The sequence below is a fragment of the Colletotrichum aenigma genome, assembly GCF_013390185.1.
Source record: "Colletotrichum aenigma strain Cg56 chromosome Unknown KSG_Cg56_contig03, whole genome shotgun sequence".
Lineage (NCBI taxonomy): Eukaryota > Fungi > Ascomycota > Sordariomycetes > Glomerellales > Glomerellaceae > Colletotrichum > Colletotrichum aenigma.
The window spans coordinates 1,193,846-1,213,990 of NW_023500909.1; the positions used below are offsets into that span (position 1 = coordinate 1,193,846).

The following is a 20,145-nucleotide window of genomic DNA, read 5'->3' on the forward strand; positions in this document are numbered from 1 at the left end:
TGAGGCGCACAGTGAATCAAGCTTGTGACACGGCAGCAGTGCACTGTTGCTGGGCACTGTGGCAGACCGCCTAAATTTGGACAGCTCAGCAAAGCAACCTTCCAGAGCTGTGGGTGGAGGGCGTGGAGGAGCCATTGGAGGAACATACCGGAGGGATGGCGAGAATGGAGACGATTCGAATCAAGATCGGGAGTTCTCATTAGAGGAATGCCTTGATGTTTGAATTGACAAGCAATTGATGGCGTCCACGCCGGACCGGAGAGTTGTTTTCTGTTTGTTTACCTCGCTCTACCCTCCCGACCGACTGATAGGTGATGCGACCTGATGCAAGGCACCCGACACTGAGACAGTGCGCTGAGTTCCAAGTCCAGACACACACGGTGCTTGGCCCCTCTTAGCTGCATCAGCCGTCTATCTCAATATCTGGAGACCCCTCACCGCCTGACTAGCATATCAAGCAGTATCCAATTGAACACATGAACAACACGAGAATCGACAGATATCAGATCCATCGTGAAACAGATACGACGGTTGTCCCATTGAAAAACACACGTGTCTGGCGGATTGAACCCTGATGGACTGCAGCATCTCCCCGTCCTCGACACCCATGGCGGGGTAGGTGACATCAGAAAGAAATATGCAACAAAGAAGAGCCGTGCCTCCATATTCGAGTATGCGGAGTTTTCGACTAACCCCTGTTCCCACTCCTTTGCAGCTCCAGGAACAGCGCTAAACCTGAAAGGGAGCTACCAAGGGGACAGCTGTTGAACTTCGGCCGTCTCACAATTGGCAAGTGGCCGCCCGTCAACGACATTCCGTCCCCTCACCCCCAAGTACTCGAATTCATCCACGAGAGAGCGCAACAAAGAAGGCCTGGCTTCTTCTGCTCTCATGTTTAACTCGTGATTCTCTACCTTCTCCCTAAACTCCCCCCCACGTCTTTTATACGAACAATCAGACACAGATCCCCTCGCCATGGGGTCGACAGGCAAGCTGTCCTGCAAATGGACAACTTACCTTGGTCTGCTGGCGGCGTTCAGCTGCATGATCCAGCCTGCCGGTAAGGAATTCGGTGACGCCATGATTTTGTGACGCCATGACCCTTTTACTACTTCAACTTCTTTGTTGATGAAACCATTTGCTGATGGACAACCGCAGTCATGGTAAAGGAAAACGATTTCAAAAAGTGCCACCAGTCTGGCTTCTGCAAGCGCAACCGCGAGTACGCTGATAATGCCGACGCCCTGGGTCCCAACTGGGCGACTCCTTACAACGTCGCTCCCGAGTCTGCCAAGTTCGCCGATGGCCAGCTGCAGGCCGTCATCGTTAAGACGATCAATGATGCGAAGGACACCGTAAACCTCCCCATCACCGTCTCTTTCCACGAGTCGGGTACCGCTCGCGTGAGCGTCGACGAAGAGAAGCGCCAGAAGGGCGAGATCGAGCTGCGACACAACAGCATCGTCAAGAAGGAGCGTTACAATGAGGCCGAGAAGCACGTCATTGTTGGCGGCTTGAACTTGGACAAGGAGGCCAAGGTTGCCTACCAAGATAAGGAACAGATCACCATTCAGTATGGTCCCGACGCCAAGTTCGAGGCCGTCATCAAGTTCTCGCCATTCGGTGTCGACTTCAAGCGCGATGGCTCGTCCCACATCAAGTTCAACGACCAAGGTCTGTTCAACATGGAACACTGGCGCCCCAAGGTCGACAAGCCCGCCGAGGAGAAGAAGGAGGGCGAGGAGGCCGTGACCACAGACGTCAAGACCGAGGACGAGAGCACCTGGTGGGATGAGACTTTTGGAGGAAACACTGACTCCAAGCCCCGCGGCCCCGAGAGTGTCGCCCTCGACATCACCTTCCACGGATATGACCACGTCTACGGTATCCCTGAGCACACTGGTCCCCTGTCCCTGAAGCAGACTCGTGGCGGCGAGGGCAACCACAACGAGCCCTACAGACTGTACAACTCCGATGTCTTCGAGTACGTCCTGGACAGCCCGATGACACTCTACGGCGCCATCCCTCTTATGCAGGCGCACCGCAAGGACTCCACCGTTGGTGTCTTCTGGCTCAACGGTGCCGAGACCTGGATTGACATCACCAAGGGCGAGACCAAGGCTAACCCCCAGGCCCTGGGAGCCGGTCCCAAGACCGACACTCGCACCCACTGGATCTCCGAGTCCGGCATCCTGGACGTCTTTGTCTTCCTTGGACCTACCCCCAAGGACATCTCAAGGACCTACGGCGAGTTGACCGGCACCACTGCTATGCCTCAGGAGTTTGCCATCGGCTACCACCAGTGTCGCTGGAACTACATCTCCGATGACGATGTCAAGGATGTCGACCGCAAGTTTGATAAGTTCAAGATTCCGTACGACGTCATCTGGCTCGACATTGAGTACACCGACGGCAAGAAGTACTTCACCTGGGACCCCGACATGTTCAAGAACCCCATCGACATGGGCAAGGCTCTCGATGAACACGGCCGCAAGCTCGTTGTCATTATTGATCCTCACATCAAGAACGAGGGTGGCTACAACATCAACAAGGAGATGAACGACAAGGGCCTTACCGTCAAGAACAAGGACGGCAACACTTTCGAGGGCTGGTGCTGGCCTGGATCCTCCAACTGGGTCGACTGCTTTAACCCCAAGGCCCTCGAGTGGTGGAGCCAGCTCTACAACTACGACAAGTTCCCCGGCACCATGGAGAATACCTTCATCTGGAACGACATGAACGAGCCTTCCGTCTTCAACGGCCCTGAGGTTACTATGCCCAAGGACAACATCCACTATGGCAACTGGGAGCATCGTGACGTCCACAACATCAACGGCATGACTTTCCACAACGCCACCTTCGAGGCCCTCATCACTCGCAAGAAGGGCGAGCTCCGTCGTCCTTTCGTCTTGACCCGTTCGTTCTACGCCGGCTCTCAGAGACTTGGTGCGATGTGGACAGGTGACAACCAGGCCTCGTGGGACCACCTCGCTGCTTCCGTTCCCATGATTCTCAACCAGGGTATCTCCGGCTTCCCCTTCGCCGGTGCTGATGTCGGCGGTTTCTTCGGCAACCCCGAGCCCGATCTGATGGCCCGTTGGTACCAGGCCGGCGCCTTCTACCCATTCTTCCGTGGCCACGCCCACATTGACGCCCGCCGCCGCGAGCCCTATATGCTCGCGGAGCCTTTCAGGAGCATCCTCACCTCTGCCCTTCGCCTCCGCTACACTCTGATGCCCTCCTGGTACACTGCTTTCTTCCACGCCAACCGCGATGGCAGCCCCATCGTCCGTCCGATGTTCTGGACCCATCCCGATGTCGAGGCCGGCTTTGCCATCGATGACCAGGTCTTCGTCGGCAGCACCGGTCTTCTTCACAAGCCTGTTGTCGAGAAGGACCAAGAGGTTGTCAGCATCTTCATCCCTGACGACGAGGTCTACTACGACTACTTCAACTACGAGAAGCTCGACACCAAGAAGGGCGAGTACATCACCAAGTCTGTCGCAATCGACCAGGTTGCTGTACTCATGCGCGGAGGCCACATCTTCCCCCGCCGCGACCGTCCCCGTCGCTCCACCCAGCTGATGCGCTTCGATGACTACACCCTTGTCATCAGCGTCGGCAAGAACGGTGACGCCGAGGGCGAGCTCTACGTCGACGATGGTGACTCGTTCGAGTTCGAGAAGGGCCAGTACATCTACCGCAAGTTCAAGCTCTCCGGCAGCACGCTCACCTCCGTCGACGCCGAGGGCCGTGACGCCAAGTCTGTCAAGCCTGGCAACTGGCTCAAGGCCATGAAGGAGGTCTACGTTGACAAGATTGTCATCGTCGGAGCTCCGGCTGGCTGGAACGTCAAGGAGGTCAACGTGGAGTCGGAGGGCAAGACCTGGTCCGTCCCCGTGCAGTACCACGCCGCCGAGGAGGGCCGCGCCGCGTACGCCTTCGTCGGCAGGGTTGCCGCCCGTATCGGTGCTGACTGGAGCATCAACCTGTCCTAGAAGGTCTGGGTTGAGAAGAAGAAGCTTTGGGTCGAGAAGGTGCGATGGGTAGAGAGTATGGCACGGCCGATGGTCATGAAGCTTGGTGGCAAAACCATTGCGCCTGCAAGCAAGACCTGGGTCAAAAAGACAGATCTCCAGGAGGTCACTGTGACTGAGACCTATGGCGCTTTCGAGGATGGGTTCTAGATTTTGCTTTCATCGTACCATTGTAAATGACCATGGCAAAGGGCGGTGTAAGGTGTTCATCACAGGAAAGGACAAAAAAGGCCCCAAGAATAGTAGACATGGGGTTGTTTGCGCGGATCGCTGCCAGGATGGAAAAACAACAGACAAACAACGGCACATCCAATAGACAGACCAGATTTTACAAAAAAGCTTTGTTAAAGAGAAACTCCTGTCTATCCCGTGAACTTGTTTACACTCTTCTATTCGCCATGGTCGTCGTCTTCCATTTTGCTGTTGTTGCGGCTCCTATCGCCATTGTAAAAGTCCAAATTCATTAACAACACGAAATGCAGTCGCGCAGACGGAAGTCGAATTTGGGTGGTCTGTGGTTGAAGGAAATGAAGCCCACACTGCCCTTTCTCCAGCGTGATCTCGGTAAATAGAGGGCAAGGAGGGATCAGAAACCGGGTTTCGAGACTTGCGTGTTGGGCCTCCCTGGTCACTCACGGTCGGTGGGTTCGCTCGTTTGCTGTCAGCGCCGCAGCGGAGGGCACTGGAGATCGGAAGTGGGCTGGCTCACCCCGTGGAACCTCATTCACGACAGCCAGCGATTGCACCGCCGCTGGCTGGGCACCGGCCGGAGACTTGTTGAGCTCCGAGACGAGGAGGGACTGACGGGAGGCTCAGCCTCGCTCGTCTGCGACGTTGTGCGGATAGTGAGGTTGGCTACGAGGAGGTCCAATCTGGCGTTGGTCCAATCATTCAGCATCTCAAACATACTTGGCTTACTGCTCCTAACCCCTGAGATTCTGGCTGTATTTCGGAATCGGAATTATGTATATCCCTATTGAAATGTGCATTGCGTTTTCCCGAGTCATGGTTCGAATCTGCCTTGCATCTGCACGTGAACGTCGCATTGCATATCTGGGAACAGCTACCGTCTCGCCAAGAGCAAATGGTGGTTGTAGTCAAAAGTATCACAAAGTGTCCGTATGGCGCAAGCTTAGTAACCTCACCTAGAGTAGATCCAAGGGTGCATGGCCCGAGACAGCATGATGCATAGTGTGCTCTGTTGCGGGCAGACGCAGAGATAAGGAAACTCTCTTCATTGGATCCCCCTTTTTTTTTTGGTTCCCCTTTCTCATTCCCGTTATCGCGCACACGGTCGTACGTGGACTTCTTGGTTTAGGGGTTTTAGGTGACCCTGCGCATGTGAAGAAACATCGCGCGGCTCTCGATTGGGCTTGTTCAGCCACTTGCGCTAGACGGGCGGCTGCTTGTTCCCCGGTGGGTTCACAGAGCGACAGGGCGCGTTGGTAGGGCAAGGTACGCCCGGGAATGCGGCGTGATGTTGGGATTGCAAGACACCGCGGGCCCTGGGCCGCGTCTTCTCATTCGCCCGGGAAGCTCGGCGAGTAGAACAGGGCTTAGGCGGTCTGGTTCAGTTCTCTCATCTTATTCTGAGAACTAAACCATGGGTGTCAGGTCAGGGTTGCGAGGGCTTGAAGATCGGCCGTGAGAAAAGGACTGTGAAAAAGCGGGCGGGAATGTGGCGGTTGCCGACGATTGATTCCCTGCCCTGACGGCCGCTTGGGCCAGGGAAGCTGCTTGCTGTTGAGTTGTCAAGTTGGGACTCGTGCCGATCAGCGCTACGCTGGGAGTTGAAGGCGGGCGTGGGATGACTATTCGGGAGATGTGCGCAGTTCGCGCCTGGGATCACAAAGCTTGACATGAGAGCTGGAATGCCTCTGGTGCATCTGAGTGGTTTCGCGCGCTGCTTCGCAGCTCGGCCATGACGACATTTGCTGATGTGTCGTCGTCTCCGCAGGTTGGTGACCTGAATTGGAGACTCTTGGCCTGTGTTCGTTGCCAAGATGCCTTGCTGCATCGCCACGGTTGAGTTGCGATGAACTGAGGCTCACACGTTGGCCAAGTTGCCTTTCTATTCTATCGAAACCAACTTCAATTTTCTAGCACACCTCTTGGATGCTATTTTGGGAACTCGGGCGAGAGAAAAATTCGTCGGCGCAGAAGGCAAAGTCAGGTTTGGTACCTGCATCCAGCATACCTCCCACGCCTGGCGAGGGTGGTACAGTGCCTTGCCGCCGGAATGTCACTCGCGACAGTGGTGGCAAAAGATCTCAAAGCAGCCGGCCGACGGACGAGCGGGACGCCCAAGATGGTAAGCCGTCGGTGACGTGGTGGTTTTGGGGTGTGAGGGTCGGAATATCTCACGCGCTAAGGCAGCTAGAGGAGCACGAAAAGAAAGATTTTCAGGAGGGTCGGATTCTGGAGGCGCTAGAAGGCGTTTCTTGGAAATGGATGGGTGGTGAGGCGTGAGAAGGTCTTGTTTCACGGACTGATTGATGTTGGTCTTGAAAATGGTGGTGGTTGAAACGGCCGAAAATGCGACTGCAGACGGCTTGCGTCGTGCAACATTGGCATCGAGCATGAATCAGCAGTTCATGATACCCTCGGGCTCCCTGCATCTGATCGCTGCTGTCATCTTGGTTGTCGTCCATCTGTGAGTGATACACTTGCATTCACAATGGATCTGGTTCTCCGAGATTCGCGTTGGACCCGCGGAGAAGAGAGTCCAGGCCCAGAGAATCTGGGGGAGCGTCGAGGAGTCGGACAGACTGCGACTCCGTGCCTAAAGATGTCGTCGGACTGTTGTGGACGCGCCAGAAGCAGGGACGGAGGACAGTGACGGCATCGGAGCATCTAAACAGTGGATGAGAAGGTTCGGGGGTCGGTGGGCCGAACATGATTAGGGGCTCAGCGCCGGGTCCTTGGAGTCTTGGCAGGGGAAAGAAAAACGGGCAGAGGACCAGTTTTACCGTCTTCGAATGCGGAACATGGGAGGACCAGGTGACGTCAGCCGTGGCGGGTGGGTCGACAGAGAGTGGGGGTTCCCAATCCGCGCCGAATGAATTCCCTCAGAGCGTGAATGCGTCCTGATTCCGAAGGAGGAAACGCTGGGCAGGCTGCTGCCAGTGACTGTGGACGGGATCGATCAAGGTTCCGTGGACAATTGTCTGCGATTGGAGAGCATGGAGCAGCAGTCGTCGAGCAGTGTCGCGCATCACCCGACAGCGGATGCCGCTGCCAAGACACGCCGGTTCTGCGAAGGGTGCTGCTCCAGGAATGGATTGGCGGCGGTTCTCGTATTTGGGCCCGTTTGGTCTTTGATTAGTGCTGCTCGACAGTTGTTTTCGCGCCTCGGACTCTCGTAGTTTCCCATCCTCGCAAAGGTATTCTGTTTCTTTGGACAGGTTGTGAAATACATCTGTCGTCACTGGCTGGCGTTGTCGGTGGTTATGCTCGGCCTCTTCGGTGGTTTTCCGCCGTGATTAAAGCACCCACGCCGCCGCCATCGCGCTAGGGTTTCTGTTGAGGTGGCTTGCAATGGCACCGGGAGGTAGTGGCGGCCATGTGTAGTTCGACTGCTTCTGGCACGCCTTCATATGCGCGTGGCTGTCGCTGCTCGGGAGGAAGGCCGGTGGTAGTTGCACTGGTGATCGGCGAGTGTCTGTTCGCAGGAGGGACGGTTCAGTGCAACGCGGCCGAGAGCCTCAGTGTCTCAATGTCCGGGTGTGCCAGGGATAAAGTGTGCGGGTGTTTGTGCAAGACGCGTGGGATGGCGAACAGGATCGCGATCATGGTAGATCGTGGGTTCATTCCCAGTGGGACTGTTTTTCAGCTTTGCTGTCGGCCGCCAGGTGACCGTGGGTCGCCAGCCTTGTGCATTGCTGCCGGCGTTCGAGAATCCAATAACGCAGAGTTCTGTCAGGAGCTGTGGATGGGACTGACGATGGTCTCCGCAGAGTGCATGTGCAATGATGGTGGTGTTGGTGTTGGTGATGGCGAAGATGACGACGGGTGGGTGCTCTGGGTGTGAAGTTGACGGTCATTGAGGCGCTAGAGAGTTTGCAGGTTAGGCCTGCCGTGGACCGAGGAAAGCGCGAGGAAACAGTGAGGCGACATGGCGGAAGGCGCGACGGGATGGCAGATGGCCAAAGGAAGGTGTCGACCTGCCTTAGTCTGAGGGCAGGTGCGCCTGCTTTCCAGGTGAGAGACAGTCACGGCAGTCGATCGGCGGCAGGAAGCACACGATGCATCAAATCAAATGCATGCAACTCCAGCTACCTTAGCCAGCCTACGTATGCACCTCCCTTAATGCGCGTCTGCAAGCTTCAGGATGCATGTCTGTTGCGGCTGGTGCAAATGCTGCAGAATGCGAGCTTGCCTCCCCCCCTCAAACTTTCGGCGTAGATGTCGGGATCCAGGAATGAAGAGAATGGAACCCATACAAACTCGCTTCAGTTGATTGCAATGTTACAACGCGGCTCCCAGCCATCGCCTCATCGCCCACTGCGGTGCCCCCGAACAATCAACCTGACGGGGCAAAGAGATATTTCCATTTGGACTCAGGGTTCCCTCCCCCCCCCCCCCCCCCCCCCCCCCCCTTTCGCAGAATTGCAGAATCAACAGAAGAAAAAAAACTCCCAAGCTCCTTACTTCCCTGGGCTCCAGCTCCCTCCCTGGATGTTGACTTCCGCGGGCTGTAGCCTGTGGATGGGCAGAAGGATTGCTTGTGGTTCTGGAACGATGGAAGCATCATCCCGGTGCCACGTTGGTGGGGGTTATGGGCATTAAGAGAGAAGAAAAACATCAAGCATCGTCCAACCCAGTCGCTCTCCGCGGAGGTCGTTTCTGTCAAATGGAAGGGCCCGGACCGTCTCACGTCGGTCGGATGGAAGATTGGATGAGCTGCTGCAGCAGATGTTGTGGTCGTCGTAAGTCTTCGTTGCCGTGGTTCATGATCCATTGCCTGCCGCCGCCGCAGTCACAGCCATCGCAATCGGCCCAAGCTCCCTGATGCAATGGAAGCGAACTCGGTTCTCTGCTCGGTTCCATTTGACATTTGGCAGTGCTTCTAAAGAAGAGGACCCGCTTATTCTTTTTTAATGTTATGACGAGCCACCAGCGAGCCACGGACCCCAAGCAAAGATCAGCATCCTGTCACCCAATTTTTTCTGGCCGCCGCCGTCAAGGAGGGTGCAGAGGCAGGCCAGTCGATAGGACGACCGTCGACGACAAGAGTCAGAGAGATGCAGGCGTGGAATAAACTGGATCCCCCCATTCACGTCCCAGCGCGCGCGCTCTTGGTTCATTGAGCTCAAACACGGGATTGCTGGGGTTGTAGGTTCACACCACGGCCAGACTCCATGAGGTCTCCATAATTCCCTCGTAGAGTCCCTGTTTCTTAAATGACCGAGAAGGCCAGGGACTTGCAAAGACTGGAGGTGCTGGAGCTTTTTTCTGCCTCTGCTGCCACCGCACCGCGCCCTTGATGCTAAGATTTCCGCTCCGCGCTGGGTTTCCCATTGTCCTTGTCCCAGTCCCAGTCCCAGTTCCAGTCCCACTGTCCTGTGCTCCTTCCCGCGACTGATTGCCATTTACTGGTGTTGTTACCCTTTTGGTACCATCCCGGTCGCGCCTACCCAAGATATTTCATCAACACGTCCCTTCCCTTTCAGAACTTTCCTAGCTTCCTTCCCCAGTCCTGTCCCTCCTGTTCTTCCTTCCCCATCGGCACCTTCTCCCAGGTACTCACCCACGGGGAAAGAGGACTGACTGCTCCTGCCGAATACCCGACCGACAACTTCACCTCTCTTGGCCGAAAAGGTCAGATCTAAGCTCAGATCTCGGTGTTATTGACACACCGAGAAATACAGCGACCGCAACGGTTCCAGACCAAACAGTCGCCTCCTACTCATCCAGGTGGTTGGATTTCGTCATTCAACCTTTCCACTGGTTTCTCCAGAAAACCTATTAATCCTACGTCAATTGGGCTTTATTACCATTCCGCCCCCAATACCACCCCCGTCTCTGGTATCGTCTTCATCTTCATCCTCCATCTCTGTCGTCGTCCGCCGTCGTCCCCGGTCTTCATTCATCCAGACTCTCGGCCAACTCGGCCAACCCGCCCAGCATGGCAACGAATCGTGAGCGCTCCGACTCGGACGTGCACGACGAGAAGGGCTCCGCCTACACATCCGACTCTTTACAAACGGCGACGGAGCCCTCCCAACCGCCCCCGCAGGGCGAAAAGATGTCGAGGCTTAACACGGACCAGCTGTTGCCCTTGCCGGGTGATGACGATATGCGGCCCCAGACGATGTCTCCCTCAGGCACGAGGGAGCAGGCGTCTCGCTTGAACGATGATCTGGAAATACTGCGCGCCGAGCGGTTCGTGTCAAATCAGGAACACGAGGGTCGCTCCCACAAGGGAAGAACCCATCAGGGTGAACCCGAAGACGTATTCGCGGGCGACTTGAACCCGAATCAACAGGAAGAGAAACCACCGCCAGAAAAGAAGGCCGGCGCCTTCGCTTTCGCCATTTGGAAATGGCTTCGAAAATTTCCCCGATTTTTCAGATACACGGTTTATATGATCCCCGGAGCGGCTCTGCTACTTATCCCCGTTCTCATGGGTGCTCTTGTTGTCAACCCCGACAGCGCCACCGTCGGAGGCGCAACCGGTGTCTATCTGACTTGGTTCGGTATCTGGCTCGAGGTTCTTTGGTGCTCTCTGTGGACTTCCCGCATGATTACGAGTTTCATCCCCCTCATATTCGGCGGCATTGCAATTGTAATGGGGTCGTCTAACCACAAGAAGTGGAAGGATGTCGGAAACGGTCTCGAGCTTCACACTGCCCTTTTCATGTGGATGCTTGCCATCCTCTGCTCATTCTCCCCTATTATCGAGGACCACCGCGTGGTGCCGGACGGCTTCGATGGCGATTCGTCCGACCTCCCCAAACTTCAGTGGATCGACATCGTCCGCAAGATTATCATCGCACTGCTGGTGTTGGCTGCCCTCAACTGGGTTGAGAAGATTTGCATCCAATGGATCGCCACGTCTTTTCACCAGCGTACCTACGTTCAGAGAATCGAGACCAACAAGAGCGATATCGACCACTTGGTCCATCTTTACGAACATTCCAAGATGCGTATCGCCCGCGAGGACTCCATCTGGCAGACGACCGAGACTGGGGGTCCTTCAGGTTCCCGTACCCCCATGGGCGTTGTTGGAAAGAACGTTCGTTACGCCTTCAACAAGGCTGGAGGCGTGGCAGCCCGTGTAGGCAACGATTTCATAGGACGAAAGGTTGCCTTCAACCATGCCCGCAAGATTGTCTATGAGATGCTGCGTAACACAGGTTCTGCCCACGCACTGGCCCGTCTCATCTTTCGCAGCCTGGTCAAGGAAGGACAAGACACTATCTATCTCGAAGACATGCAGGTTGCTTTCAAGACCGCGGAGGAGGCTGAACACGCTTTCGGCATCTTTGACAAGGATCTGAATGGTGATATTTCCATGGCCGAGATGGAGGGCACCTGCAACGAGATTCACCTGGAACGCAAGGCCATTGCTGCCTCCCTGAAGGATCTCGACTCCGTCATCAAGAAGCTTGACAAGGTCTTCCTCTTCATGATTGTCATCATTGCCATCATCGTCTTCATCTCTATCCTCTCTGGCTCTGCCGCCGCCGGCCTTGCCTCCGCTGGCTCTAGTTTCCTCGGTCTCGCTTGGATGCTTCAGGCTACCGCTCAGGAGTTTCTCCAGTCCATCATCTTCGTTTTCGTCAAGCACCCCTTCGATGTCGGTGACCGCGTCACCGTCTACGGCAACACGGGCACTCTCGGAACTGGCGACGACTACTACGTTACTGAGATTTCTCTCTTGTACACCGAATTCAAGAAGATGGAGGGTCACATCGTTCAAGCTCCCAACAGCGTGCTTAACACCCTCTTCATTCTCAATCAGCGTCGTTCTGCTGGTCTCGCCGATCCCATCGAATTAAAGCTTGGTTTCGGCACTGACCCGGCTCTCATCGAGGAGCTTAAGTCCCGCATGCTCAACTTCTGCCTCGACCACAAGCGCGATTACCAGCCTCGTATCATTACCGAAGTCAGAACCCTCAACGAAGTCCAGTCCTTCACGATGAACCTCATCTTCTTCCACAAAACCAACTTCCAGAACGAACTGCTCCGTCTCCAGAGACACAACAAGTTTGCGGCCCAGCTCATGGCCGAGATCCGCGACCTTGGCATGCAGGGCCCTTGGCAGGTGCAGCCTGGTGGTTCCCGCGAGTACCCCTTGTTCTGGACTGGCAGTGCCCCTCCCCCATCCTACAATTCCGCAAGCAATGCAGGCCCCAGCGATGGCCCGCCCGCGACTCCCGACGGGGGCCACTCTCAAAGATCTGTTCCCCACCGCGCGGTGGCTACTCGCTCGCGTGCCGACTCGCGCGGCAACGTTCCTTTTATCGACGACAACTGGAGCGACTTCCAGGACGTCTTCGAATCTCGTAGGGAGGCACAGCAACCCCACGTTTCTCGTCTGCAGAGTATTCGAGAGCGTGTCGATCTTGAGCCTGTTGCTAGCAGCAGTTCGGTCGCGCACCCCGGACGACAGAGCATGGATTCCGGTAACGGATCCCAACGGCGTAAGTTTTGGGGTAGGCCGCGCAGTTCCAGCAGGGCGAGGACAGGTGATATCGTGTAAACGATGCCAGGAGTGCCATTCAGGCCACGTTATGACCTTCTCCATTCCACATTCATTCCTTTCAGCCATATTCCACATGTGTGGCAAGGCTCGATATCATCTTACGGGTTTATTCTTAATGCGGTATTCATAATCCGAATATTCATAGCGAAGCGAAACAAAAGCAACAAGGACGACGACGATAGGGACGACGGGGGACGACGGGGGACGACGGAGGACGATTGCGTGGTCCGTAGCGATTACTGAGGACCCAGTCTCCCAGGTTGTCGTCGGAATAGAAATTGGTTAAAAGTGTGGTACGCAGTTACGAAAGAGGCGAGAGACGACCCTTTCCTTAAAGCAGATAGAAGAAATCGGGGTAGAATACCCAATAGAGATCTCGATTCATAATTCATCGTTGGTGCCGATCCTCTGTCGCCGTGACTTCCCACTTTCCACCTCCCGCGTCCCCTCATAGCCAGCCTGGAGATTATCATTCTCGCTGCCAACTTCCGTTCGCGTAGCAGAACCGCCTGCACCAGCCTAGCCTATCAGTAAAGTATGTTCTGGACCCTGCCAAGAACGGTTAGACGGAGGCTTACGCATGTTGCCGCATTTACAGTGAATTCCTCAATTCTTCCCAGACGCAATGTCCCGTTAACCTAGTGAGACTTTCAGTCAGACAAGGCACGTTCTGAGGTTTACGGGAATGGAGGGTTTACTTACACCATGATGGAACTGTGTCGTTAGAGGCTTGTGGGACTGGGTCGGGACGTTTGGAGGCCCCGACGAGAGCGATTGCGGACAGGAGCAGGATCAACTTCATTGTGGGGTTCGGTTGGGATAGCTGGGTTCAGTGATTATGGGTGTTATCTGACATAAGATGAGGAAGGATTGAATGGGTTTAAGTATCAAATCATCTGCTAAAGCTGCACCTGTGAGATGGGATCGAAGTTGACGAGGTGCATGTTCATTCGAGTCACGCGTGAGATCACACTCTCTGTGGCGAAGAGCATGAGGCACGAACGGAACCACGAATGGTGCTGGATCGCAATTGCGGCTTATGCTCCCAGTGTGAGAAGAAACCTACGCCCCGGAGTACGCCGTTATCAAGTCCCAGATCGCGGGTGCCATGGTCATTCAACTGGAATTTACATTATATCTAGCGAGACTTTCCTCACATGACGATTCTTATATTAAGAAGTAAACGCCTCTTTGCGGTCGGGGCGCGGTCAGCTGATTTGGTTTCTCAGATGCAATCGGATTGTAACCCATGGGGCTTGACGGGAGAGTGAGTGTGGCGTTGGTGGTGGCAGTGGGAATCATCAAGGTGTCGGGGATGCCGAATCACCGACCGAGGTGACGGTTTACGTCTAGCAGAGCTCCGAGCGGGATTTCTTCATTATTGTGACAAGGATAGGGTAGATCCGGTCTGAGTGTCGAGCTGGTCAAGAATTTGTTTTGGACGAATACAGCGCTACATGTACATTCTCTTCTTCTTCAACTGTCGCAAACTCCCCTCTTCCTCGTACGCCTTGTCGCCTTCTCCTGCGGAACCAACCAAAGGCACGGCACTCAACGCAATGTAGCCGCGACTTTTCTCTCGGTTGAACATCTGTAAGTTGAACTCGCATGTTTCCGAGAGACCTAGCCCGCTCTGCGCCGCCCTGGAATGAACCGCCTGATACTGGCACATGGTGATTGTCCCGAGTGAGAGAGCTAGCGAAGCCGAGTATGTCTGGACCGCGGATCAAACATTTCAGGACAAGGCCACAAATGGCGAGAACTTGCAGAAAGATTGTCGCAAGAATTAGGATAACTGCCCGCGATCGATTCACGTAGTATGCCGGTTCGGTCGTGGTGATCGTTGCCCGAGTTCGATTTGTCCAGAAGGTGGTTGGGTCTTCAGGCATGGCCAAGGATGATTTCGTAAGATTGTATGAGTCCATTCCCACTTCCCAAACAGTATTGAAAGCGGCGGTGATCCTTCTTGAGAACATGTTAATATCGATGTCTTTCTAGATTTGAGCTTTCTGATTGGCGTAAACGTTTTCGTCGTTAGCAATGTAATTGTCGGTTGCCGATGAACTGGCCACCACCATTTGTGTCAAATGCGACCACTGCCCCATGGCATTTTCTAACGCAGTGAATCGACGGTAGTGTTCACCTGCTTCCATCGGCGGGATATCTCGTATTTGACGCTGTCGCTGCGGCGCACAACCTTGCGCTGTACATCTGAAGCTGGTTCGGAGGTTGATCGTAGCAGTAGTGCAGTTGAAGACGGAACAAACGGAGAGATTCTCTGGGTCTCCTTGGCTTGTGTAGAGAAGATATGCGGTTTCGTAGATAGCGGCTTTCTGTAGGGGTGGGATTTGGGTAACGTCGGCCGACAATGATAATTTGGTCTCGAAACTTGGTCGTCGATCTGACCACGTGTAATTCTTTCCCCAGAAAACATGGCCGAGGTTGCCACCAGGAAACGTAATCTTCCCAAGGTCTTCTCGCGATGCCCCCGTCCGTAAACATAGGGCAATTGAGACTGATGTAGTTGGAGTCCAAGTCGAAATCGTATTGTGTTGAGTCGCCACTCAAGTTTAGGCCTTGCATATTAATCCCTCTAAGTGACGTATAGTAGTCCCTCCCGGACTCAAGAGCATTGTTGTCAATCTCAAGCCAGGTCCCTTCAGCATCTTGTGTCGGATCCAAGGGCCATTGTGGGATTTTCGGTCGTCCCCATAAATCCATAGACGCCTGCTGTTGCTTTCTAGGCGAGAGGAGACTGGCAGAATAAAATGCTGGGACAATGTCCGCCGCTTGTACATCGTACCAGTCCATGTCGAAATAATTGGAATGCTGATGTGCCCTGTTGTCGTAGAATACTGAGCGTTAGTATGTAGAAACCTTCCCGTCAATATGGAGTAGTTTCAGCAGGCTTTGACCGACCAAGGGCGACATTGCCCAACTGAACAAAATAAGAGCTCCTAGTAACAACCGCGCCCGGACAATTTTTAATCGCTCTAGAGCGCTGGCAAAGCTTTGGCTGCCGACAATTTGCTCCAGTGATGATACTGTGATACCGCCTGGTCGTTCAAGATGCCAGCGAGCAACGTTCCTATAGAATCTGGCTACCACCATGGCGAACAGAATGGGATGGATGTTTGGGCCGAGGCGTGTTATCTCTTCGAGCCTCACACCATACTCCGAGGATGATTTGACCTTTTGGTCAAGTTGGAGGGCAAGGATAGAAACAGCTTCGCACGATGTTAGATCGACAGCCGAGGTAAAAAATGGGGCTTATAAGACCATAACGATGAAGAAGAGCGATAAGGCTGTCAGGACAATCTCCCATGTCCATGAGAGAAGTTTGATTCCCCATGAGTCTTGATCGATGAAGCCAGGACTAAGACGAAAGCCTTTGGTGTGCTCCTCATCTTTGGGATCTGACGTCACGGTATTACTTCCTTCGATATTGGGGCTCCGTCCCCACTCGGTCCCAGAATCGTTGTCGTGTTCACCATCAGTTTGTGATCGTTGTGCGGTTGACTGGTGTTCAAGGTCTGGAGTACCTTCGGTCTCCACGTTGCTCACTGAATGATAGGATGCTGTTGTGGCCATGTTGTTAAACGCTCAGTCGCAGCTAGTGAAGAAGTAATGGAGCATAGAAAGTCGGGGAATCAAGTTTTGTTTGAAGTCGCATGCGAGGGTCTATATGCGTAGATCACGTATCACGTAAATAGCGACGTCGATTTATCACAGGCGCTCTCGTTAGATAGCATGCGCATCGCTTCAAATATTAGTCTGGAGCATTGCCGTGAAACCACACTGACGCATTGTACGAGGTCAGCAATTATGCAGCGTTTCACACAGGAGATCACCACATCATGTCTTCGACCCAATACTCATGTTTCTAACGCAAAAGAACCCGACATATATAAAAGGATTGCATCACCTATCGACTGTCTGAAGAAAGGTATCTAAGCAATCTATAATACCAAGATGTTAAAGCTATAGGCAAGCTTCTTGGTAGCATCTAATTTGACCACACGGCAGTATATCAAAAGTTTGTTATTTGCTTCAATTTTGCAAAAGACCTACGAAAATTCGTATTCATTCCGGCTCCCTCTTTCGCAACCGATGGCATCTTGTACCATGAGGCTGGAATGCAGAGATGAACAGTGCTGAAAGCTGATGTGGTACGGGGATTCAAGCAGTCATCCTTGGCAAATGAAGGCTGAGAGCTCAAGGCAAGCACAGCATATCCTTACACAGGCACGGCAGGTAGGATCTTCCCCCCTTCGCGAATATTTGGCTGTCACCCTGATGACCTCCTCAATTATCTGTTACTTCGATGTACTAATCTCCAGAGACATGCTCACTAATCGTGGCTGCGGAAGGCTCTTCGTCCTCTCTGTCGTGTGACACTCGGCTGACGGCCAAGCCACTCAGTGGCTGAGGACTCCGCAAACTCCAGCCTGCTGTGCTACTTTACTTCCCGAGTCCGAGTGCATGATGCACAAAGTTTGATGGCGCGGGCGGAAAGACCTTTCCACGATGGTATTTCAAAGATCGAGTTAGTGGGCTCGAGGGTGGTACAAGAATTGTGATCTTGGTCAAATGCCTCAAACGATAAGAGCAGAACAAAAATTCATGCATCATAGACCGTCGTAAAACGAGTGGATGCCAAACATCACTTACGAAAAGTCTGGTAGAGCATATCAAAAGTATATTTGAAGCACAACTTGTTCACGCGAGGGAGGATGCGAGTGGAATTATGTTCAAATTTGTTGTCAAGACATTCGGATCGGTTAAAATTTTGTATGAATCGGAGAAGCTACAATCCAGAGCTAGCTGTGTGATATACCTAAGCTTGAGAAACATCGACGGACCCTTCACTATCCTCCAGTCTGTTCTTAGCCCGAAGAATTTCGCGAAGTGTCTTGTGAGTCGAAATCAGAGTTTCGTCCCCCGTAGTCGAGATGTAGGGCGAGTTGGTGGGCTTGTCCGACGAAACCCTCGTGACGAAGTTCTTGGGCTGGTCGTCCACGACGAGACGGAGTAGGTCGGGTCGAGAGTAGTGGCCCACGCAGTCGGTCAGCGTCTTGGCATAGTCTATCTTGTCCAGGTCAATGTCGCTGTAAATAAGGCCGTCGTAGGTGGGCTTCGTGGGCTCCGTAAGCTGACGGCCGTCAGGACCAAAAACGGCGGCCCGGCCTCCGCCACCACTCAGCATGAAGCTGTCCATGTCGGCGCTGCCCTGACCCTCGCTGTTGAGGCGGGCGCCCTCGGCAGACAGCGGCTGGTTGGTGCAGAGGACGTATACGGCGCCCTCGAGGGCGTACATGCGGCTCGCCGTGAGCTCATTGGCCTCGCCGAACAGCGACCACGGCTCGATGCCGCCGTTGAATTCGCCGTTGAAAGGCCATGCGGCGATATGCACCTGCTCACCCTGGGAGTAGGTGTGGTACTTGAGAAGAGGCTGCAGATGCTCTAGATATGGGGTCAGCGGGATGGCAATTCAAAGAAGAGACCCGGGGAAAGAACCTACCCCAACAATTCAGCATTCCAATCTTGCCCAGAGGCGTGTCGACGACAGTGGTCAGGGAGTCGCCCGTGGCGTCACCAAAAATGGTCCGCTCGACATGGGTCGGCTTTGTCTTTCTCCGATGAAGCAAGATATTGCCTTCGGAGTTTATAAGCACCTGTGCCAGGTACAAGCTAGCACCTACACGCTCGCTGAAGCCAAAGGCGACATAGATCTTGTTCTCAGCGGCGGCCTGGCGGATCCGCAGCATCTCGTCCCCGTACGCCGTGATGCTGTTCTGCATGTACTTCTGGACGAGCGGGATGTTCTCCTTGTAGTTTCCCGACCAGAGAAAGTTGGGGTACCCGGGGACCCAGACCTCTGAGAATGCGATGAGGGACGCGCCGTTGCTGCGGGCTTCCCTGATGAGCTTGAGCGACTTCTCGATAGTGGCGTCCTTGTCGAACCAGCAGGGCTCCGACTGACAGACGGCGGCTTTCCATTGACGAATAGACATGTTGAAGGTGGTTTCAAAGGGTTACAATAAAATGAGAAAGACAGGCCGGAGGATAGCGGCAATGCTGGGTGTAGAATTCAAGGGGAGACTTCAAACGGCTGGAAAAGACGATCTTTTATGTTGCCGGATCTCTTCGCAGTTGTCGCACCGTGATTGATTAGATATCATCTTTGCAAGTAATACTATCTCATCTTCCTCCCCTATCAGAGTACTTTGGTTCTTGTACCGATAGAACCTTTGTGAGAATAGAAACATTGGGCGCGGGGAAGAGATGTCACCTCTTCTTGCAGACATTAAAGCTAGGAAGAGATATCATGCACGGTTGAATCTGGGTGTTGCTGATCCGGATAACCGCTCGGGTAATGCATGCCCGGATAGCGTTTGTGGGGCATGGCTTATGCAGGGCCCACTGCGGGGAAGCTTCAGAGAATCTGGGGTAGAAGTATGTCGGCTCAGCATGGGATCGGGTTCCTAGTTCTTCCCGGTCACACTGGACTGGGGTTTTCTCTTGCCTTAGGTGATAGGATGATAACCCGTTCATGACTACTAGGTACGGACACGAAGCCAGCTGCTTGAACATATTGCACACATAAGCCAGTAACAACAAGAAGATCAGTCAACCTTGCCAGAGAGCAAGGTACAGCAACCCATCCATTGCCAAACTACGACCAGTGAAACAAAGCTAGTTCTCAATGCTGAGTCTGCAGGGTTGCCCACTTCGTGATACTCAAGCCATATAGAATGACGACCAATTCACTCTGCAGGGTGATCCAAGTAAGTACCCAGGTCAAGCCAACTGTCCGCCGATTGCTGAGCCGTCGCTTCCGATAGAAGGCGGGAAAAGGAGTCTTCGCCATCCCCACCGGGCTGATAGGTGGCTGTCTCATCCAAAACACAACTTCCGTCTGTGCTAGTGATCTCGACGTCCCACCGTCTAGCGATCTGTTGCAACGCAGATATGGCACGCTTGCTCCAGCCCCACGCGATACTCATCCTCTGCAGGCTCTCGAAGCAAGTCTCAAGGTCCTTCAGAGACTCTTTTCGAAGATCATTGTCCCCCGACGTGGCATCTGCCAAGAATATCACAGTAGCCGTAAAAGCGCAGTGTACCGCAGAGATTGGTATTGTGCGCTTGGTCATCTCATCAGCGACAACGGAAGTTCAGTAAGAGACCGCATACTTACGAGAGAAAAGTTTTTCAAATATATCCGAAAGATCCTGGCTATCCATTGAGCAGCTTTACGGCACGCCACCGTGTGGACATCTGATTGGCTTGCTGCGGACAAGGCGAACCCCCGGGACGAATCAGTCGATTTGAGGAAGGGACGATGAAGTAGGATCATGATGACGTGATATTGAAGAATGCGTTGTGTTAGTCAAACGT

General features: G+C 53.9%; 4 protein-coding genes across 4 annotated transcripts; 2 read left to right on the plus strand and 2 right to left on the minus strand.

Annotated features, from left to right (window-relative positions):
- Window positions 1–975: 975 nt before the first annotated feature.
- gls2 (Glucosidase 2 subunit alpha) lies at window positions 976–4,187 on the plus strand (the record flags this gene model as incomplete). The annotated part of the gene is made up of 3 exons (XM_037319554.1): window positions 976–1,060; window positions 1,159–3,944; window positions 3,999–4,187. The coding sequence occupies 3 exons, from the start codon at window positions 976–978 to the stop codon at window positions 4,185–4,187; spliced, it is 3,060 nt and encodes a 1,019-aa protein (XP_037181684.1).
- Window positions 4,188–10,164: 5,977 nt separating this feature from the next.
- On the plus strand, window positions 10,165–12,744 carry msy1-1 (Mechanosensitive ion channel protein Msy1; the record flags this gene model as incomplete). The annotated part of the gene is made up of 1 exon (XM_037319555.1): window positions 10,165–12,744. The coding sequence occupies one exon, from the start codon at window positions 10,165–10,167 to the stop codon at window positions 12,742–12,744; it is 2,580 nt and encodes an 859-aa protein (XP_037180868.1).
- A 4,840-nt stretch (window positions 12,745–17,584) lies between these two features.
- On the minus strand, window positions 17,585–18,761 carry CGCA056_v004301 (Arylacetonitrilase; the record flags this gene model as incomplete). The annotated part of the gene is made up of 2 exons (XM_037319556.1): window positions 17,585–18,210; window positions 18,269–18,761. 2 exons carry the CDS (start codon window positions 18,759–18,761, stop codon window positions 17,585–17,587), a joined length of 1,119 nt encoding a protein of 372 aa, XP_037180597.1.
- A 753-nt stretch (window positions 18,762–19,514) lies between these two features.
- On the minus strand, window positions 19,515–20,104 carry CGCA056_v004302 (uncharacterized protein; the record flags this gene model as incomplete). The annotated part of the gene is made up of 2 exons (XM_037319557.1): window positions 19,515–19,892; window positions 19,946–20,104. The coding sequence occupies 2 exons, from the start codon at window positions 20,102–20,104 to the stop codon at window positions 19,515–19,517; spliced, it is 537 nt and encodes a 178-aa protein (XP_037180870.1).
- Between the last annotated feature and the right edge of the window lie 41 nt (window positions 20,105–20,145).